Source organism: Malaclemys terrapin, chromosome 7 (assembly GCF_027887155.1).
Source record: "Malaclemys terrapin pileata isolate rMalTer1 chromosome 7, rMalTer1.hap1, whole genome shotgun sequence".
Classification (NCBI taxonomy): Eukaryota; Metazoa; Chordata; order Testudines; family Emydidae; genus Malaclemys; species Malaclemys terrapin.
Genome location: NC_071511.1, coordinates 99,453,607 through 99,475,591, shown reverse-complemented (window position 1 = coordinate 99,475,591; position 21,985 = coordinate 99,453,607). Strand labels below are relative to the sequence as shown.

Here is a 21,985-nt window from a genome sequence, read left to right as displayed (position 1 = left end):
ATGCTCAGTCACTCTGTAGGGGATGGTGCATGCACAGTTTAGTCAGCACTAGGAGCTGTGAGAAGCTCAAGCATGCTCAGTGAGGATGGAATCTTTGGCGATTTTGGATGAACCACGATTTTTCAAAGTCTTTGGGTGAATCATGATTTGGCCAAATTTTGGCAGATTTTCTTGGGGCAGTAAAAAGACACATCACTGACAGCACCCCCTGTTGCCAAATTTCAAGACGCTATTCCAAAGCATGGGGGAGGAGGGGTGCAAGAGCTTTGCAAACTTTATTTTTCCCTACCCTCATTCTTGGAAATGGCCAAACCATTTTGGTTGAAATTAAAAAACATCAAAAACAAAACAAAACACAACACCAAAAAACAATCAGCCTGAGGTAGACCGCTAACATGGAAAATTTCAGCCTCAACGGTTAAAGTTTGGTAAAGTTACAAGCAACTGAAAACAGGGGTTTATAATGGCAATCACCAGGCAACCTTAATAATATTGGTTGTGACATGTGCCCCTATACACACACTTTGGGGAGAGGGACATAGTTTTTGAATCTGTAAATCCCCCCTCTTGCCCCACAGGAACAGCAGATCTTCTGCACTATAATGTCTGAGAACTTTAGGGCTCCCTCTGTGCAGTGGTAGACAATAAAGGGACAGAAAGAATAAACACCAGAGGCCCCTTCAGCCAGTCTGGAGGTGAGTGTGGACAGGGACAAACACCCACCCAAGCCAACAGTTATAGTAACAGCATGCAGGACAGGCACACAATACTCACTATACTCCGCTCCAATCCCCTAGGTATACACTTTGTTTGCCACCATAATTTAATTACTACAGAATAATAATAATTAAAACAATAAAATGTCAGGAGAAGAGGCTTGGGGAAGGAGCAGGACTCAACCCCTCAAATTCAGCAATGGGAGGGGATAGCAAGAGCAGCTGGTTTCACAGCCTATACAGACTTGTGCGTTCATTGAAGGAATAACCCTATGACCTCCCAGTACCAAAAAGAGTGAATAACCTGAGGTATGTCTTTGGTAAGCCCCTCTTGAACTGCCCCATACCTTAACCCTAACCAACAGCCTAACCTTGGCATAGATGAATGCCCCACTTCCCTCTCAGCAGGGCTGGAATCCACCTGCTGTATACTGAGATTGATTACACAATATTTTATTCAAAAAGAGTGACGTGAATATTAAGTAAAATATCACTGCTTTTATAGCTTACATATAGATGGCTGACAGAATCTTCCAAAGGTGGACTGCTTAAATCTTTTCTAAAACTGCAGACATCATTCTGAGAGAGAGATATCTCCCATATGAGGAGTTTTGGAGGAGTTTCTCCCACAGGAGACAGTTTCAAAATATGGACAAGAATCTGTATTTAACATTTTATTTAACAAAACTATTCTTTCAACTATTGTGAGTTAAACTCTTTTTCTTCATCTTTTCTCTAATTTAGGGATAGAAAATTTATGCAAGTAACTCCTATTCATATTAATGAGGGCTAATTACATCAGTACCTCAATGTGAGAATAGGCCTCAATGCATACAGAATTGTTTTGAAGCATAGTTACAATAAAGTATTAGACCAGTGTAATCCTAACACTTACTTTAATCCCAGCTCTCTTCAAATCATGTATGCAATCAAATGCAAGTTGGATACAATTTAACTTCAAAGAAAGACGAGCCAATTCTAGAAGCAAAGGAATTCTGCAAAAATTAAAATCATTAAAAGATCATTTGTCTCATACAATTAACTTGATATAATTCCTTAATTAAGGTGATAAATCTCACTTGGATTTCTCTAAGGTATCTGAATTAATACTGCAAGTCATTGAGATTTAATACTAGCACTATACATAAGCAAACAGTAAATTAATTAAAAGCAGGCTAACTGATCAATACTAAAATGAAACTGTCTATGGGAAATTATCAACCAGTGAGGGTGTTTTAATGGGATCCTGCAGAGACTGGTTCTTAGCCCAACACTATTCCTTATCATCATCTTCACTGATCTGGAAGAAAATATAAAATAATTACTGATAAAGCTTGCAGATAACACAAAGACAGGCAAGGTGGCAAATAATGAGGTCAAATCATTGATACTGAGCGATCCAGGTCAGTTGGCAAACATGGTGCAATCAAATGTCATGCATTTTACTACAGCCAAACGTAAGGTCATATATCTTGGAACAAAAAATGTAGGTTATGCTTACAGGAAGGGGACTGCAGCATTCTAGAAAGCTGTGACCCTAAGGAGGACTGAAAGATAATTGAATGAACATGAAATTCCAGTGCAAATTATGGCTAACGTAGCTAAGATAGTACTTGGATGGATTAATAGGAGAATATCAAGCACGAAGAGTAAAAAGAAGATATTACCTTTGTATACAACATTGGTGAGACCACTGCTGGAATACTGGGTCCAGTGTGGTGTCTGCACTTCAGAAAGCATGTTGGAAAAATTAGGGAGGGTTCAGAAAAGAGCTGGAATGGTTTAGGTCTGGAAAATTCTATTAAATTGAGAGACTAAATAGCTCAATCTATTCAGTTTATCAAACACAAGGTTAAAAGGAGATTTAATCATGGTCTATAAGTACCTACACAGGGAAAAGATATTTGATACTACAGGGCTGTTTAATCTAGCAAAATTGGACCTTGATCCCTCATTTGAACATCTAGGTGCTATTGCAAATAATGATTAAGAATAACTGCTTTCACAAAGATCAATAGAAATTCTGCTATGGACTTCAATGGGAGCAGAATCAGGCTCATCGTGAGCTTTCAGAGGACTATGACCAATAAAACTTACTTTTCATCAAGAACTGAAATTGAAGAATCCTTGTCATACTGTTTCAAAAGTTCAAACACAGTATTCAGACTTGTGGCGGCTTCTCCTGGAAACTCATTTGTATCCAATTGTCTGCCAATTATATTAAATACTAATGATTATTTAATCAGAAAAATAAATATTTCAAATATTCTTCTATAACACTCTGAGTACACTTACACTGCAAAAAAACTCTCGAGGCAGCGAGTCAGAGTAACTCGGGCTTGTGTGGCTCACACTATGAGGCTAAAAATATCAGTGTAGACTTTCAGGCTCTGGGGCTTTGGCCTGGGCTCTGAGACCTTCCCTCCTCACTTGGTCTCAGAGTCCAAGCTTTAGCTCAAGCCTGAATGTCTACACTGATAAATTTAGTCCCACAGTGCAAGCCTTGTGGGCTCAAGTCAGTTGACCCAGGCTCTGAGGCTCACTTCTGTGGGTTTTGGTTTTTGGTTGTTGTTTTTTTTTTTTTGCTCTGTAGATGTATTGTATGAACCCTAATCACAGTAATGTTTCTACCTCATCATTTAAGTGGAATGTACTGCTGCTTATTGTAACAGAATTATTCAAAATGAAAGTAAACGTAGCAACGTGGCAAGAAATAGCTAAGGATTCCTAAGAAACAAGACGCCATATAAGAAAATATCCACATGAACAGCATACGCTTGGATATCTTGAATAATCTGGATTCAAATGGAATCTGAAAAATGTTTTGAATCCCAAACAAAAAGAAAACTTCAGAGTGAGAGAAATGTTAGAGATGGAGGATGAAACTGAACATATGGGCAATGAAAAGGGGCTCAAAGAAAAGAGTGCTCAATTCTGCTCTTATTTACATGAGCAAAAGTTATTCCAGAATTACCTCTATCAACATAAGAAGAGAATTTGCCCTTAAATGAATGGCTCTTTGGTTGAGAAGTAGGGAAAATTATGTGGTTAACTTTTTGGGACCATGGCTCAGTTGTGTTTGGCAGTTGCTAAGAGAAAGCAACGTCTAGATGCCTGTGTTTTGTTCTTTGTTTTAAAATTTTTAAAATCTATAGGTAATGATTTCTCCCTTTATGACTTGCCCCCTATAGTTAAGATGTGACTTCCACAATTCTCTCTCTCTCCTCATTTAAGATTTATGTACAGTTATCTGTACTCAGCTACATTTATGCAATTATGACTTTAAGACATCTTTAAATTACCTCAGTTCTGGGGCCTCAGAATAATTTTCACACAATGGCACATTGTCCCAATGGACCATTTCACTTCTTTCCCTTGTGCTAGGTGCTGGGAGAGGGGTGGCATTGGATCCATCATGGCTTCTCCATGCCACTCAGATTTCTAGGATTCCTTTAGGTGAGAAGATTCCTCTAGTGATCAGCTAAGCTGGCTTTACAAGCTGCTTTGTGCCACCAGAGCAGGAGCTAGGATCTGGCTTTACATATTTATTGTCAGAAATCAAAATTCAAAAGGACAAATTGATTCCAATACTTACGATTTTATTGTTTGAATTTTATAAATGACTGACAAACTGATGGAGCTTTGTATGTCTTCCTCTATCTGGGAAGTGTTCATTAGTTTGTGACGCACCTACAAAAATTGTAACAAAATAATTCACCATTTTAATAAACCACAAAGGAACAGGTCCTCAGCTGGTGTAAATTAATGTAGGTTCATTGACTACATTTTTCCTTCCATAGATTTTAAGGCCAGAAGGGACCATTGTCAGGGCCGGTGCTACCATTAAGGCAAACTAGGCAGTTGCCTAGGGTGCCACGATTTGGGGGCGCCAAAAAGCGGTGCCCCCAATTTTTTTTTTACAGCATTCCTACGCCCCCGCCCCGCTCCACTACTCCCACCTCCCAGGCTTGCAGCACCAATCAGCTGTTTGGCGCCGCAAGCCTGGGAGGGGAGGAGAATTAGAGCGGGGGTGGCGTGCTCGGGGAGGAGGCGGAGCAGAGGTGAGCTGGGGTGGGGAGCTGCCACACGGCTCCCCGGTCTGGGGAGGTGGGGAGCTGCCACGGGGGTGCCTCAGGGCAGGGGGGTGAGCTGCCGGAGGGCTCCCCACCCCAGCTCACCTCTGCTACGCCCCCTCCCCGAGCACGCCATCACTGCTCCACTTCTCCTGCCTCCCAGGCTTGCAGTGCCAATCAGCTGTTTGGTGCCACAAGCCTGGGAGGGGAGGAGAATTAAAGCGGGGGCGGAGTGCTCGGGGAGGAGGCGGAGCAGAGGTGAGCTGGGGTGGGGAGCTGCCGCGGGAGAGAGGCACCTCAGGGCAGGGGAGGGAGCTGCCGCGGGGGGCGGGGGGGCGCCTCAGTGCGGGGGGGAGGGGAGCTGCCGCAGGGCTGGGGAGGGGCGCAAGGTGGAAGTTTCGCCTAGGGCGCGAAACTTCCTTGCACTAGCCCTGACCATTGTGATAATCTAGTCTGACCTCCTGCATAACAGGCAAGAATATTTTACCTACTAGGGCTATGCCAATTTATGCCACCTGAGGATTTGGCCCATTAAGTTAAACCTCTACATACTATTAGGATTTGATTTAAAGTACTAACTAAAGCATTTATTTAAAAGCTGTGATTCTGAAACAGTCTCCTCTAGTTACTGTGGATGAACACAGTACCACTACTGCCACACACCTGTATATTTATATATCATTAACCACAGCACGCAAATTCATCTGCTCTGATTTACCCTGATTTACTGCCTATTGTATGCACCTTCCACATGCCAACAAACATAACCACCTCAACTTCTCTCACACCTCACCCTGCCACTCCGTCCTCCCAACCATCTCACCCTTTGTTCCTCCTATTTGTGAGGAAGGCTTCGCTTCCCTCTACCCCCAATAGACATTTTGGTTATTTTAAAAGCTCTTCCATTCCTGCATTACCTTTCTTCAATCTCTTTATCTCCTTCCTGACCCATCTCCCACTCAAGAATTCTCTGTTTATCCCCTGCAGAGTATTTTTCCTCATGCAATGTTATTTAAAAGCTGAATGGGGTACACGGCTCCTGGAATCAATTATGCTATTACTAAAGCACTAAAGGGAGTGCAAAGCTTGGTGGCACTGCTCAGACATTCAATCCAGGTGTAATTTTAAAAACATTTTATGTTCATTTTACTGAACTACTTCCAGGCTGCTTCTCTCAACAGTGTCTCCAACCAGCTAACAATGCACAGCCTGGCTTTGCCTCCATTTTACTGCTTCATTAATATCACAACTGTAAGGATTCCTGCACCCATTTTAAAGATTTGGGACCTATTGCCCCATTTTGTAATCCCTCCCTGGGGTATGAAGTCTTGCCAAACAATAAGGATGTGAAGAGCTCAGAATTATCATCAATTAGTGGACATGAGTTGAGATCTCATAGTCTCCTAGTTCACACACAGTGCATCTAATCCTAGGACAATCAGCATTTTGAAGATGAAGAGAATCCATCAGAGGCACACTGAAGTGAGATACTGGGGGACATGCTTAGTGCCAGTGCAATGGTAATCAATTTTAGCAGCAAGTCTCTAGCAAGCTCTACTAAGCAGAATACAGATTGCAAGTGGCAATTTTTAACAATTTGAGACTTGGCCAAATCTAAATGGATTTTAAGGGAGACCACAAGAGGTACTTCTGTGACCTCAAACATTCCCTTGCCAGATTTCAGTTCTGTTGCAAACCATGGAAATGTTACAGCTCCCCAAGAAATGTTTTGGAAAAATTTGTATAATGGGAAATATAAGGCACACTTAATAAAGAATTGTCCTATACACTCATGTTCATTCATTCATTTCCCCAAACACTTTAGCTGCTCTGGAAATTTTGCCTTTTAAAATAGGACTTTCTCATATTTAAATAGTTTAACTTGAGTTACTTTATTTATGAGCTAATAAATGTAAAGTAAGCTAATTAATATATTGGATGAAGAAGAGGTTATTAACCCAGGTTATGCTTATTAAGTTATTAACATAGAGTATCCCCAAATATTATTATTAGCAGTAGCTATCCCTATAATATTGTTTTATAAGAATAACATGGTGTAAAAATCTAGTGACATTACCCCAGGGCTGACTTTAGCCTACACAGCAAAATGAACAATTATGCAAATTATTTTCACTGTTGATATCTGCCTTTGTCGTACATCAGTTCTATGTTGCTTTACCTTGCATTATTTGTTATTTCAGTTATACTCAAAGTTCTGAAATTTCTGATAAATGGAAAAGAGAAATTCAATAATAAAATTTACCAGAAACTGCATTCTGGGATATTTTGTGATCTTTATGTTTTCTGATAAACCACTTTTAAAGTGCTGAAATCCTTTATTCATGATGCTGGCAAAACTCTCACTGACTTCACAGGCATTTTGCTAGTTCTGGAATCAAATTCTGATCCTTAATTTAAATATTATAGATTAGATAGATACAGATATAAATATATAGAGATAGATATATTTTTAAATTACCATTAGAGAAAATATGTGTTGGTATTTTTCTGGAACATTATTTTTAATGAATGCGGCTGCTGTAGATGAAAAATCCACTGCTTCTTTCATTTTCGAAGCATCCAAGAAACATTCAAGTAGCTCTCTGCAAGTCAAACAAAAATATATTATATTAAACATCTAATAACACTTTTTGTTATCTAAAGAAAATTTCAGTTATTTACATTCTATCAGAGGACTTTATAAATTTATGCTTCTCCCAGAAGAGCTGCATGCGCCCCATTACAGTGCTATATAGAAGAATGGTACTATAAGGCAATAATTCCGAAACAGGAGATTAAACTACAGATCTCCTAGCTCCAAGCCCTTTCTTCATTTACAATACCTTATAGCTTTTATCTTCTATTTAATGCAGCTTTTTCAAAATCACAATTACAAAATGTTCTCACATGTGACTAGATTTGACAGTTTTTTGAATACTTTTCAATCAAAGAATTAAACAAAAAAAATCAGAAACTGTGAAATCAAATGAAACAAGCTGGTAAAACATTTGAGTGTGCTGTGTCCTCAGATTTCTTTTTCTTTACCTGACAAAAGGATTGGAATCCCAAAGCTGTCAAGTGAGATAAATCACTATTCATACCAGGAGTTGGATGAAGTATACCTGTTGCATTTTCAGTATTTTATAAGGATTTAACAAGTAGAGACCCAATGTTAAGTCTTAAATAACACATTTTAACGTTTCTATCAAATAAAAGTAAATGTAAAAGATGAAAAGGTTAATGCAAAGAGACTACTACTACTCCTGCAGGACATACATAAAATACGCATTCACAAGTTTCCCCAACATTCCCAAAAGAGGATATTTTGGTATAATGTGAGTTATTCATACCAGGCTATTTTTCACAGCCTTTAGCATAACATTTGGAATATTTCTCTGTTGGATTCAACCTTTCATTTCCCCCCAGGGTTCACTTAAAAAAAAAAAAGAGACACTGTAATATACTATCAGATGTACAAGGGATCATGTTACATAATGTTATTCTCTCTCTCCCCAATACTAAAACAGAAGACTTGGTGGTAAATCTCCCACTGATGTCAATGGTGCAGAATCAGGACCCAAGTAAATGACTGCATAATCAAAATATTTTAAATTGTGTTACAGTTTAAAGACTATAACTATGGGCCAAATTGTACCCTGTCTGGTACAGCAACAGAGGGGTACAATGCAAAGCACCTCCTTACAACCTTGCGCAGACTACGCCCAACCTCACACATCATACTGTCCCTTACTCTGGGCTTGACTCCAAGCCATAACTGTCTTTACATTAGAAGAAAACTCAGAGGAGCAGTATTTAATCCAAATTCTTAAAATGAAAAGTTTTCTGATTTTGATCACAAACTCCGCAACAGAATATACCTCCCTCTTGGGAGAGACCGTTTCTTTAAATTCAGTGTTTATTTTTTTGCAAGTACAGTGGAAGCACATTACAGCTTGTCCTACAGTATTGCTGTATTAGCTCATGATAAATGGTGTTTGTGTGGTGGGGAGAGGAAGAAATCAAACATTGATTTATTGCTTTCTTTAATATGAAAACTGGAAAAAATATGGGAAAACAGAATGTATTTATCTATAGTATAATTTCCCACAGCCTTGTACTTCTTGCCTCTAGCTGGCTGAAGTCCAATATTCTAATTGCTCTCCAGCTATTCCATTTTTCTTTTACTTCACAAACAAGGAAATTAGGCCTTTACCTAGAAATGCTCTTAACACATGCATAACTTTAAGTCTTTTAGCTTTTACTCTTATTGAAGTCAACGAAATTAATCATGAGCTTAAAATTATGCATCTGCTTTGCTGGATCAGCGCTTTAATGAGTTTGAAAAAATGACAGCTGTTTAGTTGGCCTAGTAGCATGAGGAAGAATTGGTAACTGAACTGCAGGAAATTTTAAATTGTGCTAAATTCATGGGGAAGGGCAACAAAAATTTAAATCAGATCAGAGATATTTTAGAATGGATTTTTTGTTTGTTTTTAAGAACTTGCTTAGGCAGAACCAAGAAATGGTTAAGTTACTTGACTATAGGTCTCCTTACTCCCACACACTCTATATCTAGAGTAGCTATGCTTTCATCTTACCTTTATTGTTTTGGCTCCTGCAAATATTGTTTAAAGGGTCATTCTAGTTTCCTACTCTGTGGCCCTGGAGGGACACAACAGAACTGGTAAGTTCCACTGCATAAAGTGGAGGTGCACAGTCCTTGAATGTTGTGAAGTCCAACTCCACCTGAGTTTCCTGTGCAACAGTTAGCAGAGGAAGGCCAAAGCATCAGCTGTTACACTGACCATCCCATCGTCTCTGCCTTGGAGGGCACCACGTTAGGGCCATTAGGTAGGAAAAAAACAAAACACTTTCCAGAATGAGGAGACCAGTTTTTGAGTGAAAACAGCTTCGTAAAACACACCAGTGGTAGCATGAGTGAAACCCAAGAGTTTTAAAAGAATAGGCAGAAGGCCCCTGAGTCACTGATGTAGCTTTTTAGTAAATCTTGGAACACTGTGGAAATTCTAAAGAACTGGAAAATTGTGCAAATATTTTAAAAGGCTATACAGAATGGCCTGATTAACTATGGGCCGGGTAGTCTGGCATTGATCTCGGGCACAGTTTTGAAAAAGCTGATAAATGATCCAATCAGTAAATAATTAAAAGACAGTATTATAATTAAAGTTAAACGTGGTTTTATGGAAAATAGGTCTTGTCAACCATTACTTTATCAACCAAATTTGTGATCTCATCAAAAATATCAAGTTTATTTATCATAGTAGGCTTCTGTGAGACATTTGACTTAATACTGCATTCCATTCTAATTAAAATATTAGCTCTACACAAAATCAATGTAGCACATATTAAATGAATTAAAAACTAGCTAACAGATAGATCTCAAAAACTGTAATGAGGAAAATTATAATCCAGTGGGGATCCCTCTAGTGTCAGAGGCTCATTAATATTCTTTGCCAGGAGGAACTGGAATTCCCTGCAGTGTCTTTTGCTCATATTGCTAAGATCAATTACATTAAAAAAAGGGGTGCATTTTGAAACATATTTTAAAAAATTAATTTTGTAGCCTTGTTGGCTAATGCTCAGACCTATTCATTGAAGGTATTTAGGGGACATCAGAGATAAAAAGATTTTAGTTTCCCTCCTTAACGAAGGTCCTCAAAGTAGGTAGAATGTCCTCATTTTCTCAATACTCAAATCCCAGTTTAGTTATACAAGCGGGATTCTCAGTTTGTGCTTATTGCTCACACCTCTGTGGTGGAGAGGGTGAATGACTGGACAAAAGACCACAGGAAGTGACTATAAGCCTTTTTTGCTTTCATCACATTGGCTTTCACTTTCTCCTAAAAAGAGAATTTTACTCCTCAACTTTCTGCTTCACTTCATTATAAACGCCAGAAAAATGCAGTCATGAATATTTGTGCACATCTATGCCCAAGGTCTGGCATCGCTACCCTTTTGGGGGTTGGGGCAGAAGGGAGAACTCATTTTCTCTCTGGGAGATAAGGCCAGTTATTTGAGACCTATAGCCAGTAGGACTGTCTGGGCTGGAATCAACATACTTGAGTGGAAGACTCTACAGAGACAGTGGGAAACCTAATGACCAAAGATTAGCTGCAGAGGCAGATGAACATGTGAATATAGCATGGCTGGAGCTGGAGAATAAAGACAATGTAATAGATGGCTGTATTAAAAGCTGAGCTCTCAAAGACACAGACACATACCCGAAGCCAAAGACAAAGGGACAGAGCAGAGAAGAGGAGCCAAGATGGTTTCACCAGCAGCATGCCTCCAGGGAGCCCTGGCCTGGCGTTGGCCAGTCTGATCTCTGTCTTAACCTTACCTCTCTTTGCTAACCTAAGGACTTTCAGAATTTATATGGCAGGGGACTAACAAATGGTTACCTTCTTTTGAAAAGGCTGGCTAGTATTGCTGCAAATATGTACGGAGAGCATTGAGCCCTGAAGGAGTAGAGTACAAGTCTCCCATAGGAGTCTGGTTTGGCTGGATTCACTGCAGGGAACCACAGAGAAAGACAGGGATCACTGGTGCCCAAAGGCCCAGTTTCAGAGCCTTAGAGGCTGAAGAACTGTGTGTGTCCTTGGGGTCTGGCACACTAAAGAGGTCACTCCCAAGGGCCTGGTTACAGGCTGGACATAGTCCAAAGCCTGTAGGTCCGTGATACCTGGCCAGTCTGAAAGCAAATAAGAGAACAATACTAGCTCTTTTTTGGCAGGGATAATCTACATTCTTGGCACTTTGTTCCTGTCAGCTTTCATTGATATGCAAAGATTAGTAGTGCTGTTCCTTTACTGGCCCTCTGATATACTGGCTTTTCCAGACAAGATGTAGTTTTTTTGGGATCAGAAGCCCAGTTGACAAGGAAATTCAATAAAGTTATTTGTATACACATGAAACTAGTGACATTTCAGAGGCTGACCACATTGGCAGAGAGTGCAAAGGGAATGAGTGTGCCCAGGAATAGCCAACTATTCTTCAGTTTTAGAGGTGGTTGGCTAAGGTTTCTGGGTTTGATGACTCAGGCCCTATCCAGGAGATTCCTAGAGTCATGACTGACAGTTGCCAAGACTAGACCTGATAAACTCAGAGTGCATCACCCCAGACCCTGAGTTGGGAAGCTAGGTTGCCCATAGGAAAAGGGTTTGCCTTTTTGCAACAGCTGCCATCTGTGGTAGCTATGTCTTACATGGGCAAGGCACAGTTCAAGCTATGGAAGCAGGCTGATACCTAAATGAATTTTCTGCCACACCCCAAAAAGCATAGAGATTTCAAGAAGATTATCTGTCAGCGTGTGGACACAGCCAGGCATCTGGTGCACAACATCTTATGATGTTGGTGACACAATAATGAGGGTGATCAGGTACGGTGTCAGAGACAGCTTATAAAAATATTATTACAGAAAATTTCCACATTTGTCATACCTGGTAAATGGAAGAACCGAAAAGGCCACAAAGAGATCAAGGGAGAAATGAGTCAGAAATACATCATGCGCTCGAATGGTCTGCAAAATGGTTATCTCAGGAACTGCTGCAACAACGGCAGTCAATGAAAAATGGGGGCAGCACTGGTACAGTTAGTTGGTGCACATATGGAACAGCTTCCACCAATTCAGTGGGCAAAATCCTAAAGAGCTTTTGGAGTTTACATCTGGTCTTGTTCAGGGAATCCATATATGATAGTTCACTATGGTGGATATCTTTGGATAATCAGCAGGTTTTTTAAAAAAAAATCACTGCATTCATTTAAGACTTTCCTTATCACTGGCCTAGGGGAAAAATAACACATTTCTATGTTCAGTTCTACAAAACTTCAAATGAAATACTAATCTATGGATAGAATTACAAATGTCAAACAACTAAAATTTCTCCATTCTTGTTTTTCCTCATAGGCAATAAATCATTTGGAAGAAGTTTCTTGTGCTATCTGTCTTAAGTATTTCGAAGGCACCATGGCATCTAAGCACTGAATATCTTTCAAATCTTTTGAAAAATGTGACAATGTGGATACCATTAACCTAGCTTCAATTCTGCTTTACGTGGTAAATTCTAGAAAAATGCACTGATGATGATTTTCTACCTAAAACATTTTTTTCTCTTTGTTCCCTACTGCTTTTCTTATTTATTTTTGTGAAGACTTCTGATGTCACTTGCTTTTCGTAGAATTAAAAAAGCAGTAAATCTACTCGCATTCTGAGCAGAGTTATTTTCAACATTCTTTTTTCTTGGTGTCATAGAAATTTCTGTCCGTTCCAGCTGAGGAATAAGGACAGATGGACACAGCTAGCCAAGCAAGGAGCCTCGAGAGGGGCGATCCATTTATTTCAATTGCAATTGGGTTCGAACTCATAAGTCAGCAAGAACAAAGAAAACACTTACACTAAAGCATTATACGCAGTTGACTATGATAATCTATCGCTCTATGATTGGCCAAAATTTGCCATCATTACCATACATAATTAGCAAGTTACATATATCTGCCCCTCTTATGACCCCTTATTGTTCATCTACTTGCCCCTTTCTCCTTGCTTATTTTGCAAACCAAGCAGTTTATCTACAGGACACAGGCACAGAAAGGTCCATTGTCTCCAGGTTTGGAGTTTGGCTACATTTCCTCTTGAAGGAACTTCCTGACTACCTATAGCTGACCCAGCATTTTGTCCTTCTTCTTTCTCCCATGTGTACGTGACAAATTTGCCCCCTGGCAGTTAAGTAGAATAATTTTATATCATTGGTGACCATTGACCTTCAAGTGTCTTAGTCTATGTGCACTCTTCAACCCAGAGAGACCCTGAGAAAGTACTTTTCAACTCTACTGAACTAAAATGGAAAAAGGATCACTGAGAACACCAGATAACCTCTCTGTTAAAACCTAGGGCTGTTAGCTCAAGCAACCAAGCCAATCTCAATTGTGGAAGTCCCAGACTAGGAGAGAAGTGGTCTTTTTAGCAGGACCCCATACTGTTAAAGGAATTAGTTCCCAGACTTATTTTGTTGGAACCCACTGTTGTGACCAGCTAAAAACTGCTTTAAAATAATATTTAAATATTATCCAACCACATAATTTCCCCTTTAATACAGGAAATCTATAGGAGCAAATTTTTCAAAACTGGCTTCCACTTGTCCCTAAAATACACCTTCATGTGTCCTTTTTGAGCACTAATACTTAGGAACATGAGAGACAGAATTTACACATACAAAACACATTCAAATTCCATTTACATCCCAGTGTTAGTGCCAGAAAAGTATGCATTCAGATGTTCTCACACACAAAACTTCAGATTAAGGCCTCTGACAATTCAGAGAGTGAAATAACATTTGGAACGCATCCACTGAGCATTGTTTAAACTAGATTCTGCATGGTAATACTACAACTAGGGGGGGAGGGATAGCTCAGTGGTTTGAGCATTGGCCTGCTAAACCCACGGTTGTGAGTTCAATCCTTGAGGGGGCCACTTAGGGATCTGGGGCAAAATCAGTACTTAGTCCTGCTAGTGAAGGCAGGGGGCTGGACTCGATGACCTTTCAAGGTCCCTTCCAGTTCTAGATGGGATATCTCCATTTAAAAAAAAAAAAAAAAAAAACTACCATGCATCTTTCTGCTGTTCTCATTGCATTTAAATGCATCTTTATGTAATTTTTCTAAAAAAAATCTCTCTTGGTGGTCATTTGAAAATTTAGTGGCACTAGCACAAAAAAAAAAAAAAAAAAAAAAAGAGAGAGAAAAAAAAAAAAAAACCCAAAACAACAAAAAACACCACAACAATAAACATATAACAAAATCTTTTTAAGTAACATTGCAGCCTTGTTTCATGTTGAATTTCCCTGTACAAGCAATATGGACTTTTTAGATACCCTTAATATTTACATCTCTGAAACGGAGATGATTATAGACTATATGGAACTACATCAGAATTTTTTTATTATGAGCATCAATAGTTAAATAGTCTGCCCACAGTTAATTGTTTAACCTAGTGCTCATTACTCCAATTACTGAACAGATAAGATAAGTTATATAAATATGAAAAAAAATCAGCTGTTTTAAATCTGAGCTATGGCACTAGGGAACTTTTCAGGATGCCAAAATTACTAATCACTTCTCTCAGTTCCATATGACTTAAAATATAGGTTCTCTGAAATTAACTACTGAAATGGCTGAACATCACATAAGTTCCTCTGCTACTATCAGGGAAGATCAAAATTGATGGTTTAAATCTAACAACATGGTATCTGAAGTTCTTTCCCTTCCTTAGTCTTTTGGTTCCTGCTTTGGAGAAGAGAGTTGCTACAGAAATTGCAGAAGCTATGACAGCACTGCTAATACTCATGCCAAAGGCCATGTTAACAAAGACGTGGATCAAAATTTAGCTTTAGAGAATAATTAGAATGAGACCTACTTCTTTTATACTTTGGGATACGAGGCCTGTGGCTTTGTTTCAAATTAGTAAGAAAGAACCTTTAAGATACTCTGGAAGAAAAATGCTACTAATACTCACTGATAAAAAATAAAAGCTTAAACAGAATCAGATTACTTTGATGAGAATTTACTTCTAATATATAATCTGGTAATATATGCATGAATTATAAATGGCAAAATGAGTCCACATATTTTACAGTCATAAAATGTGCTGTCTGATAATGAAGAATAATGCTTATAACCAAGGATGTCTCAGAAATATTATATCTCAGATAGTGTACTAACAAATGATGCATGGCTGATCACATTGATGAAAAAAAACACATACCTCAACTGATTGAGCACTAGTATTCATTTGTGTGCCTTTTACTCTAAAATTTAGTATTTAGTATACCCCAAGTGTCATTCACTAAACACTTTATTTCATGAAATTTCATTTTGACATACAGCTACATTAAACAGGAGAAAAAGTTAATAAGAAAATTAACCTTTCACAAATTCACTTGACCTTTCACTCGTTCATCTGAGAGAAAGGGAGCTCCTCTGGCTACTGGCCAGACAGCACTTCAGGGCCTTCTTAGCTATGCAGCCAGAGACTGCCCCTATTCTTCCTCCTTGGTGACATCTAAATAATGGCAGTTTGGATGTCAATTTTTCAGGGGTAAGGTCAGACATTCTGCCAAACCCAATTACCATATAAGGCAATCGGGCAAAAAAGAAGGAAACCAGAAGTACTGAATATGCTCCCCTCTGACTCTCCCGGCACGGACAGGAACCTCCCACCCTCTCCAAGGATCAGGGGACAGGAGATATGTCTGTGTCCCAATCTAGGCTTGGGATTTTTATCCGAAGAAAAATTATTCTTAAGCCATGATGTAGCTAGTTTGTCTCCTAACCTAAAAGGACACACACAACAGTTAATTCAGCACCACAGCTGATTTAATCCAACAGGTTACGATGCCTCAGACTGGAACTGACTAGATATAGGCAGTAAAAGTTTCCTTCCAAGAGTAATTCCACAACTCCCTTACATACAGGGATTTTAAAAATATATATATTGACCATATGAAGCAAGACAACCTGTTGCAGAGACAGTGACTATAGCTTTCTAACTCTTGTGACGTGTCAAATCCATGGATGTCACTTCCATTTTAACCACAATACAAATATCAAACTGAAGTATCTTTTGTACTATATATACAGGTTTTATTAAAGAACAGTTAAGGGATCTAATCCTGCAGTCTTCTCTATACAACTACTGGTCTATGTACTAATTATGAAATTCTGCTCTATGATTTACAAGTCGTACCATGAAAAGAAGAACAGGAGTACTTGTGGCACCTTAGAGACTAACAAATTTATTAGAGCATAAGCTTTCGTGGACTACAGCCCACTTCTTCGGATGCATATAGAATGGAACATATATTGAGTGGAACTGTAGAAGAAGTGGTCTGTAGTCCACGAAAGCTTATGCTCTAATAAATTTGTTAGTCTCTAAGGTGCCACAAGTACTCCTGTTCTTCTTTTTGCGGATACAGACTAACACGGCTGTTACTCTGAAAAGTCGTACCATACTCACAATATATTTAAAATAAGATTTTAATATGCCAGTTTGTGATCAAAGATAATCACAAATGGGAGCTACATGCACAAAAGGACTACAGGACCCTGGTCCTAAAATAACAGTTCAAACTTACATCATAAGTTCTGCTTGCCATTGCTTGTCTTGCTCTTCAGCTTGATTTAATGCTGTTACAATCTGAGATAGGCTGGGAATAAGAAGGTAGCGGAATCCAGGCTTAAGATATGGCCTTACAACCTGCCAGTAAAGGACTGAGGCATTATATATCAAAAAATAATATCTGAAAAACAAGAAATAGGATTTTATAACCTGAGATAAACATATACATATTTAAAAGTCTCTTTATATAGATTCTAAACAACAAAAGTAGGGACTACATCGTTCTATTGTTTGTACAGTACCTACCATCCTGACTAAGGACAGTGGGCACCTCAGGAATACATCAGTGAGAGCTAACCCTGTACTGTCCTTCCCACCAGCAGAGTTATAAAATGGAGGGACATAAGCAGCTACATATATCATATTAAAGCACATTTATATTCATCTTGTCACCTTAATACTGTTCTACTATTATTTTTCATATGGTGGAAGCACTACTGTTGTTACAGAAAAGGAATAGGACTGAGACAGATATGCTCCACAAAAAGTTCTGTGTTACCCAGAGCCCCACAAAATGAAAGTATGAGAAGCAATTATCTTAAAAAACTAGGTTAGTAACACTGTTGAGATTTGGAACTGAAACCCCTATCAGACTGTTTTACCTTGGATCGTGTATTGCAAAGTCTAATGCTTTCATAAGGTACATCACAAATTTCTCAAACTTTTCCTAAAAAATAACAAAGAATTGTTAAAGCTCATTTGACACAGGTCTTTATTAATCACTATCGCATTACTAATAATTTTCAGCCTATTATCAAATTATTATTATTGCTATAGGTGGGGCTGCCAGTACCATATAATATTAAGGTTGTCTCATTTTTTCCATTAATAAAGATCCTACTACAGCTGCTTAGAACATTGCCAAACTTTAATCATTTAGGCTGAAATTTTTGTTGACAGATGTTTAGAAAATTTCAGCTTAAAACATTCCTTACACAAAGGCCACTCTTCCGCAACCCTCCCCCATCCCAGGGGGGTCAGTGATTTCCAAGAACAAGGACAGCCTGTACCCCATGTTCACCACTTTTATAAGATTATGATATATTTTGTACAAAGTATGCCTTGTGAAGTATCATTGTAAACTCATACTCTGCTGAATATTATCATTCTGTTGAGATATGTGTAGCAACACTATGTGTAAAGTTATAAGTTTCTACTGTCTGATTGTTACTGAAATATGTTGTAATTCCAGGTAATGCCCACAAACCAGTTTCTCAGGATATGCCTACACTACAAGGCTTTTAGTGACACTGCTGTGCCGCTACAGCCGTGCCACTACAGCCGTGCCGCTAAAAGGCATGCAGTGTAGCTGCTGTTTGTCAGCAAAAAGCTTCCACCTTCCACGAGTGGACGCAGCTTTGTTGGCAGGAGAGCACTTCTGCCGACAAAGAGCTGCTCACACCGGCACTTTTTGTCGGTAAAGCTTTTGTTGTTCGGGACGGTGGTGGTGGGGGGGTTAACACCTCTGAACGACAAAAGTTTTGCTGACAAAGTGCCAGTGTAGACAAAGCCTTAGAAACAAAGACCCACTAGCATAGGGTTACCATATGTCCGGATTTTCCCGGACATGTCCGGCTTTTGGGGGCTCAAATCCCCGTCCGGGGGGAAATCCCCAAAAGCCGGGCATGTCCGGGAAAATCGGGAGGGAGGGAGGGCTCGACCGGGGCCTCTTTGGCCGGGGCCAGTGCGGGGCCGGGCCGGGGTCGCGGGGCCGGGGGCATGGTGCCGGGCCGGGAGCCGGGCTGGGCGCGCGGTGCCGGGCCGGGGCTGGGCGCGGGGCCGGGCGGGGAGCCGGGGGCGCGGTGCCGGGCCGGGCCCGCGGTGCCGGGCCGCCGGGGGGTGCGCTGGGCCGCAGTGCCGGGAACCGGGGGGCCGGTCCGGGAGCCGGTCCGGGGTCGCGGGGCCGGGGGGTGCGCTGGGCCGCGGGGCCGGGCCACCGGGGGGTGCGCTGGGCCGCGGGGCCGGGCCGCCAGGGGGCCGGGCCAGGAGCCGGTCCGGGGTCGCGGGGCCGGGCCGCCGGGGGCCGGCAGTGCTGGGCGGGCCGGGGCTGGTCGGCCGGGGCCGGCACCCCAGGGCCCGAGCCGACCCAGGCTGGAGCCGCCGGGGGGCCAGCCTGGGCCGCGCCTCCTCCCCCCACACCCCCCCTTACCTGCTTCAGGCTTCCCGCAAATTAAATGTTCGCGGGAAGCAGGGGAGGGGGTGGAGACTTTGGGGAGGGGGCGGAGTTGGGGCGTGGGCGGGGCTGGGGGCGGGGCCGGGGCCCCGTGGAGTGTCCTCCTTTCGGAGGCACAAAATATGGTAACCCTACACTAGCACACCAGCAAGGTGTTAAGGGGCTATTACCTACTTAACTGTTTATTTACCAGCAGGGGGAAGGTATAAACAAGAAATTTACATTGCATCACAGGAATGTTTCAAACCTCAAGTTCACAAGGGACTGCCTGTCACCATGACTCAGCAAGGATGTTTCTAGCACAAGAAATTGAGTTACAAAGGGGGAGAAAAAGACTTGACCTCTCCCCTTTTCTCCCCATCTCTCTGCTCATGTCATTAATGAACACCTGAAGAATTCAACTAACGGGGGAATGGTCCCTAGCTAGAAAAGAAATCCAGCCTGTGAACTGTTGCAGTTTATGGTGAGAGAAACATTTTGCTTTTGACTTCATTTAGATATTAGCATGTGGTTTTATTTCTTTTGTAACCAATCCTGGCTTTTATGCATCTATACTTGTAAAAAAAAAAAATCTATCTTTCTGTAGTTAATAACTTTATCTTCGTGTTTTATCTTAACCAGTGTGTGTTTGGATTAAAGTGTGTGGGGAACCTCTACTTGAGAATACAAGATTGGTGCATTATCACTTCCCAGTGTTGGAATGATGGTCTATCTATGAACTTGTACTGTCCAGGAGAATACTGAGCAGTGCAAGATGCACATTTCTGGGGAACAAGGCTGGGACTAAGAATTTTTGGGTAGTTCATGCTTGGCTGGGAGAACACTCATGTATTTAGCTGAGATTGAATTTACATGCTGAAGGCTGAGTGACCAGACAAGGAGTGGCTGTTCTGGAAGTAAAGCAATGTAAAAGGCACCCCAAGCTAGAGATTTCTAGAGACATCACTGTTGAACAGTTCAGATTGTACCCTGGGGAATCTGACACAGAGAAAATACATTTTTTTGTTTTTTTTGCTCACTTTAAAATTCTGGTGACCTTTTATTTGAAAGGCTCTGGTAAGTCTATGCTTTGGAGCAAGGAGTTGAAATTTGGGATGGGGCAGGAGTGCAGAAGAGGGGCCTTTGTGTAAGGAATGTGCCTTTTTTCATCCCTGTAAAAACGCGCCCAAATTGGGCCAAGTTATAAACCTTTGAAAAGTCACCATTCGAACATGCTAAGTAGCAACCTGTTAAATTTCAAAGATTCCAGCCATGCTTGTCATGCTCCAACCCAGGAAGCATGACAAAACTTTCCCTGTAATGGGAAAGGCTGAGAACCTGAACTGAGAGCAGGGACCCTATCAGTGACTCTGTGCCTTGATGAGGCAATTTGGAGGAGGAGAAAGCTGCCTGATTCAAACTCAGAGGGGACAAGATTGTACCAAGGGGTGTGAGGAGTGTGGGGAGTAGGGGGACCAGATGTCCCGATTTTATAGGGACAGTCCCAATTCTTATATAGGCTCCTATTACCCCCCATCCCCGTCCCGCTTTTTCACACTTGCTGTCTGGTCACCCTAGTGGGGAGTAGATTAGGACGACACCTGGAAGGCTGGGACTGGATGCTTGGGGGAGAGAGGGAAACTAGGACTGGGAGTTAGGGTAGAGGGAGAGACTAAGACTGGCTAGGCAAGGAGATTAGGACTGAGAGCTGGGGAGAGAAATAAGGGGGGATCTGCAAGCCAATAAATTGGGGGGAGATTGAGATTGTATGAGGAAACTGGTGGAGTGAACTGGGTCTCTGAGCAAGGATGTTGGGGACAGAGCCCCAGTTGGGTGGGGAAAATAAGTTTGGGGACAGAAGACAGATCTAATCAGGAGCCAGAGTGTGGGGGAACAACTAGGAATGGCTGGGCAAAGAGACTGGGACAAGGAGGGCTCTGAGTTACTATAGAGAATTCTTTCCCAAGTGTCTTGCCCACATGCTCAGGGTCTAACTGATTGCCATATTTGGGGTTGTGAAGGAATTTCCCCCAGGTCAGATTGGCAGAGACCCTGGGGGCTTTTTCGCTTTCCTCTGCAGCATGGGGCACTGGTCATTTGCAGGTCTAAACTAGCATAAATGGTGGATTCTCTGTAACTTCAAGTCCTTAAATTATGATTTGAGGATTTCAGTAACGCAGTCAGAGGTTATGGGTCTAACATAGGAGTAGGTGGATGAAGTTCAGTGGTCTATAACGTGCAGGAGTCAAACTAGATGATCAGGATGGTCTCTTCTGGCCTTAAAGTCTATGAGTCTGTGAGATGAGGGGAGTCCGAGGGTGGGACTTGGACTACATGGGCAAGAAGTGACAAAGTGACAAAGTTTTGGGTGATGCATCTAAAGGTTCTAACCTTATGACTTATATAGGTATAAATGTGATGCAACATGATGGAATTTCTGTTTTTTCACTTAGGTTTTTCAGAAACCTGGGAAATTACACACAAATATGTTAAAAGAACATTTTTAAGGTTCCAGAGTCAAGCACTCAAAGGCTAAGAAATGCCAGAATTTAAGGTCACCTGTGCAACTTAATTTGCTCCCCTTTCATGAATGCTTTATGATACATCTTTAATTACATTATCACATACTACTTTTTTCTACAGGACTGATCCAGTGCACAGTGAATAGACTGCCTCTGAAAATAGGGCTTTGTAGTGAAGGAGACTGTTTGTAGACCCCTACTTCATTTGCTGCAGAAGCTGGAAGATGCATACTGACTGAAACAGAAAATTGCAGGAAGAGCAAAGGTGCTGGCCTGAAGAATTTCTGAAAATCTAAATCAACCTGAAATCTATATACTCACTGAAAGGA

General features: G+C 40.9%; 1 protein-coding gene across 2 annotated transcripts in view; it reads right to left on the bottom strand.

Moving 5' to 3' along the window:
- Positions 1–21,985, bottom strand: part of CFAP46 (cilia and flagella associated protein 46) — a 175,088-nt gene that overhangs the window by 149,458 nt on the left and 3,645 nt on the right. The window contains exons 5-11 of one of the 2 annotated variants that reach the window (XM_054035846.1): positions 17,585–17,649; positions 16,939–17,103; positions 7,269–7,392; positions 4,312–4,406; positions 2,814–2,924; positions 2,384–2,443; positions 1,612–1,711 (exon numbers count right to left, since the gene is read on the bottom strand). In XM_054035846.1, the coding sequence (XP_053891821.1) occupies positions 1,612–1,711; positions 2,384–2,443; positions 2,814–2,924; positions 4,312–4,406; positions 7,269–7,392; positions 16,939–17,103; positions 17,585–17,649 (720 nt within the window). The remainder of the gene's footprint in view (positions 1–1,611; positions 1,712–2,383; positions 2,444–2,813; positions 2,925–4,311; positions 4,407–7,268; positions 7,393–16,938; positions 17,104–17,584; positions 17,650–21,985) is intronic. The other variant, XM_054035847.1, reaches the window with a different exon arrangement.